General features: G+C 36.9%; 1 protein-coding gene across 1 annotated transcript in view; it reads left to right on the plus strand.

Annotated features, from left to right (window-relative positions):
• The window catches only part of LOC110789830 (uncharacterized), a 15,987-nt gene extending 11,489 nt beyond the window's left edge, over positions 1-4,498 (plus strand). Inside the window, exons 13-20 of the mRNA XM_021994530.2 lie at positions 304-508; positions 623-909; positions 1,010-1,131; positions 1,622-1,766; positions 1,846-1,938; positions 2,940-3,013; positions 3,605-3,658; positions 3,969-4,498. Of these exons, the coding sequence (XP_021850222.1) occupies positions 304-508; positions 623-909; positions 1,010-1,131; positions 1,622-1,766; positions 1,846-1,938; positions 2,940-3,013; positions 3,605-3,658; positions 3,969-4,269 (1,281 nt within the window). The 3' untranslated portion in view covers positions 4,270-4,498. The remainder of the gene's footprint in view (positions 1-303; positions 509-622; positions 910-1,009; positions 1,132-1,621; positions 1,767-1,845; positions 1,939-2,939; positions 3,014-3,604; positions 3,659-3,968) is intronic.
• The last annotated feature ends 791 nt before the right edge of the window (positions 4,499-5,289 follow it).

Raw genomic sequence — 5,289 nt, forward strand, 5'->3', positions numbered from 1 at the left:
TTCTACAAATAATACTATAAAATTGTGAGTGCATTATATTAATTAGTAATGCAAGCTTTTCCCAGAGATAATCATACTCTTCAATGATTTTCATTCTCGTATGCACTGGATGCGTACACCGACTCCCCCTTACCCCGCTTCTTGCGGGAGCCTCTTTGAAATGGGGTAATGATAATGATAATGATAATGATATGCACTGGAAAAGAGTGTCAAATTACTTGATGTTGACATTTATTTTAATACTTTAATCACAAGGATGAAAGTTTATTAGAACAATTTCATGTATGACTTATTTGTTCTTAGGCACTACGAATGATTTTGCAACTGGGTGTGAAACCCTCTTGGTTTAACACAAGCAGTATAACGATTGATAAAAGGCCTCACCATATCCCTGGAACTCCAAAATCAGCAGGAGATCTCCGCAGTTACATTATTGATACTCCACCAGTTGGTGATGCTGCGATCCCAGAAATGCTTCTCAAAGTATTGGAACCCTATCGTCAAGAAGGTTCTTCAATATTTTCTGTTGAACTTTTATTTGGCCTGTAAACATTTTATTTATTTATTTATGCGTGAATATAAAAGAAATTATTTATGACTTCATGCTCCTTTCTCTTTATAGGGTGCATTATTGATGACGAGAGAGCAAGACTTTATGCTAAAATAATGTATAAAGGTTCTGCTGTTAGGCTTGCCTTTGCTGCAATGATCTTTGGTGAATCACCCGAGGCACTTTTCTGGTTGCAGCTACCTCGTGCACTTAATCATCTGATACACAAGTCACTTTTTAAGCTTCCTCAAAGGAAGTCTATACCAGAACCAGTTCCTCAGGTTGATGAAGCAGCTCTTCTGACTGAAATAAAATCAGGTGGTAAATCATTGCCTGGGTCAGAAAGAAGAGAATCATTGGTAAGTCATGTGTAGATTGAGCAGTATCAATGTTTTCGGCGGAAGTTTTATTTATAAGCTTTTATCTATCCATTTTTTAATCTGGGTTTCATTTTTCTAGAGTCAAGGCCAACTTAGACTAATGGCCTTTGAGCAAGAAGAATTGTGGGAGACTGCTAATGAACGAATACTTTGGCATGAGAAACTGAATGGAGAAGATGCTATCCAAAACCGTGTACACGAGTAAGTCTTTGCTGTTATTTCTTTTTGATATATACCGTCTCTTCCTTTATTCTTTTTGTTATTTATTTTTTTGGACAAATTAAAATACAAGTACTTCGTATTAAATTTTGTAGCTTTCCGTTGATCAAAACACAATAACGGCTAGCCAGTCTCAATTTTGGTAGAGCTGATGTTTTGGGTATTGTGGAGGCCTTTGTGATAGGTTTTGTATTTGTTCACAGTTCACTCAAATTGAACAAGTTTTGATTATTTTGAAAAGACAGTACACTTGGAAGGAAACTACTCCCAGACTCCTAGGTTACAACTGTGTTTAAGAAATTCAATTTTAAGTGTCTATTAAATCCCGGTTTCCATACTTGTTCTATATACTGTCTTGTTCACATTCCTGGCAACACTAATTATACCTTGTTCCTTGTTGACATGTTTGACTTGCTTTATGCCAATGTTAATGTAAACATCTATTCTAACGACTCTTTGGAATAATGGGCAGCCTTGTCTCAGTTGGAAACTTAGAAGCTGCAGTTAGTTTATTACTATCCACTTCCCCTGAAAGCCATTACTTCTATGCAAACGCGCTGCGTGCAGTTGCTCTTGCTTCTGCTGTGTCCAAATCTCTTCTTGAACTAGCAGTTAAGGTATAAAACAGCATCACATTGATTGTACGTTTTCTATGGTCTGTTATATGCTATTCTAATCAAAGTCATTTTTTTCTAGGTTGTTGCAGCTAATATGGTAAGGACAGATAAATCTTTGTCTGGCACTCATCTTCTTTGTGCTGTAGGAAGGCATCAAGAAGCTTGTTCTCAGGTCAGTTTTCCCCCTACCTAGGGTAGCCATAGAAGGGTAAAAGATAACAAATCCCGTATAGCTGTGCACATGATGTCTGCTTTCTAATATTTGTGGTATGGTCCCTTCCACACACTCAAATTGATTCAAAACAAATAATCGATAAAGGTGGGATGGGGAAGTGGGGGGCAACACTTATAGATGTGCATATGATGTCTGCTTCCTCATATTTGTTCCCAGAGGTTTCTATGTGATGGTAATGTTGTCTGATTCTTCTGTGCTGTGTGCCTTTAGTCCATGAGACTGTGATGGTAAGGACAGATAAACATTATAGTTACCATTGTCATTTTTTGATATTGAGTATTGCTCCGTACATAATTACATTAATCAGACATCAGGGGTTGTTGCGTGTACCATAGGGCATTAGGGCATAGGAGGACTCGAGCAAAAACCATTTCCCCCTTGTCTATTATGTGCATAGAATCAAGAGGAGAGAAGTGCTGCTCTGAGTGTAGTTGATTGCAATATTGCCCGTGCTTTGTGGCTATTAAGAAGTTTTGGTTTGGACAAATATAATGTGTTGCTCTTAATGATCTACTGAAAACCAAATCCAAATTGGAACGATTATGCATGACTCATATGAGAGTTTAGGGAATTGATTTTGGCACTCCATTGTGAGAGCACAAGAGGAGTGCCAAAATACAACTGAGGAGTGCCGAAATCAATTCCGAGAGTTTGGTGAGTAAAGTCACAGTTTTCTCATCATTTGCTCAGCTTATGATCTACTTAGTATATTGTAAATGGAGAAAGTTCAAGAATATGCTTTGAACTCAACATTAAATGTTTTTTCATTTTATGAGTGTCTTGGGTTGACAATGGTTTTTGCACCTGCTGGAGCTTATGGCCAGCTTTGAACTTGTATTGGGGAAACCTTCTCAAGCTACATTGTAAGGCGCAACCGCTCTATGTGGTGTAGAAATGCCAGTTTAATATACTGAAGTGTATCCTATCCTTCAATGTAGCTACAAGATGCTGGATGCTGGACTGATGCTGCAACTCTGGCTGCAACACATTTAAAGGGTTCAGATTACTCAAGGTCGGTCAATTCTCGTTTCACATGTAAATTTTATATAAACTCTAATCTTGAAGATTGCGGGACACAGTTATAATTGTTCAAAGTTTTGATTGGGACATGTGGACAAGGATACTTTTATATACATTTATTTATGAATAGATAAGTATTTCTATTCATTTTCCTGTTTCTAGCCAAAATTGAAATGCTTACAACCATACTTGATTGAAATGATGACATGAGAATGGCAGTTGAAACCAAATCAACCTGTATAACCAGTTTTGGGTTTGATTGGATTACATCACCGCCCTTCCTTCACTCTGACTCCAGTTGAGATATAGTATCTTATGCATATAAAATGGGGTATACATATATAGTATCTTATGCATACGAATGATCCATCTCCCAGCATTGCAGTAGATATGAAACTTGGCTGTTCATTGTGTCTTTTTTTCGGTTGTTGTTGTAAGAAGGAACTCCTAAATGCTGTATAGTTTAGTTTCTACTCTCACCTTATGGTGCTAAGGAATCTCTAAAATTTACTACATCTTTGTGGATTTACATTATCGTTCCGTACAATGCTAACTAGTTTGTTTCTTCTTTATGATACACTAGGGTATTGCTACGATGGGCAGACCATGTCCTTCACACTGAGCACAATCTCTGGAGGTATAACATGCTATTCCTCTTAAGTTGTTATCTACTTTTGCTGGAAAAATATTCACTTTTCCCAAAGTATCGATGGTCTATAATCTAATATTTTAAGTTGCCTTATTTATAATTAGTGATAGGGAGAAAATCGATAAAAATAACAACTATTATAAGGGCAACTCTTGTTGTGAAATCATTTCAGTTTCTTAATGATGAGAGGTTGGGACAATGTGACAACTAATTCCGGATGGAGGGAATATGTTCTTATCCTTCCCATCTTGTTCTCTCTTCTTGTGAAATCATTTCAGTTTCACTGTGTTTGTTTCAGGGCTCTGATTTTGTATGTTGCTGCTGGTGCATTTCGAGAAGCCTTAACAGCACTTCGTGAAGCACAGCAACCAGACACAGCTGCCATGTTTGTTGTTGCTTGTCGTGAAATTCATACTGACATCCTTGCTAATATGGAGGATATAGAACAAGAGGCTGAATCATCAACTAAAGAACAGCTTCTAATCTTGCATGAGCTTAGCTTGGAAAATGAAGAAGTGATTGCAGCGTATGAGCTTTATGGGCAGTATCAAAGAAAGCTGGTGCATCTGTGCATGGATTCACAGCCTATGTCAGACTGAACACTAACTAGTACACACTTGATTCTAAAATTTTAGTGGCCTAAGCTGAACTCTAGTATGAAGAGTACGTAGTGTAATTTATAGCAAACAGCCAAACAGTACGGAGTAAGTAATTGTCAAAATTTTGTTATAATTCCAATGACTGTTATGCCTTGACATGCTCCGATAAAGATGGGGAGCCTTTAAATCAAACATGATCCGATAAAGATCTTATACACCGTTTCTTGGAGCTCCGTTGATGCTTATTTATTCACTTAGGGGCCGTTTGGTTCATTGAATTGGAATGGTTGGTATGGAATCTCACACCGGGGGTATGGATTCAAAATCCCATACCAATCCAAAGCTGTTTGATTGAATCATGGAATGGATTTCATCACATTTACATTGTTTGGTTCACTCTTGGAACGAATAATCAAACATCCAAACTTTAAAACCTTAAATAACTTGTCAATAAATCCAAAAATGATAAATTTCGTAAATAACGATAGAAAAAATATTTCTTTGAACGATTTTATTTTTCTTTTATTTAGGGCAAGATTTGTAATTTTGTTACTTAAAATTGAGGACTTGAAATTCGTTCAAATCCAGTAGTAGGTAAAATCGGTTGCTAAATCCGGACGGATGTTATCACTGAAGAAGATGTTGTCGCTGGGGTGGTTTTCATTAGTTTTATGACAAGTACGGAGTAACATATTTTTTGTTTGTTTTCATTGGATCATAAAACAACAATCACCGAACTATACACCCGAAAGTACCGTCCAAATGGTACTCCCGGGGCAAAACGCAGCGAATACAAAACAAAATGCGCGCGACATAAAAACGATAGGCAACATAAAATAACATGTGAAACGATAGAAGTAACACACAAAATTACAGTAACATACGAAATGAAAAAAGTAATATTGCATAACTGCCAAAATTATAGGTATAAATAGCCTTAAAATGAAGAAAAATTACAGTAACGCTTCATTTCCATTTCGAAGCTTTCTCGCGTCTCTCCACTTTCTCTCTACACTTTCT

This window comes from Spinacia oleracea, chromosome 2 (genome assembly GCF_020520425.1).
Source record: "Spinacia oleracea cultivar Varoflay chromosome 2, BTI_SOV_V1, whole genome shotgun sequence".
In the NCBI taxonomy this organism is placed as follows: Eukaryota; Viridiplantae; Streptophyta; class Magnoliopsida; order Caryophyllales; family Amaranthaceae; genus Spinacia; species Spinacia oleracea.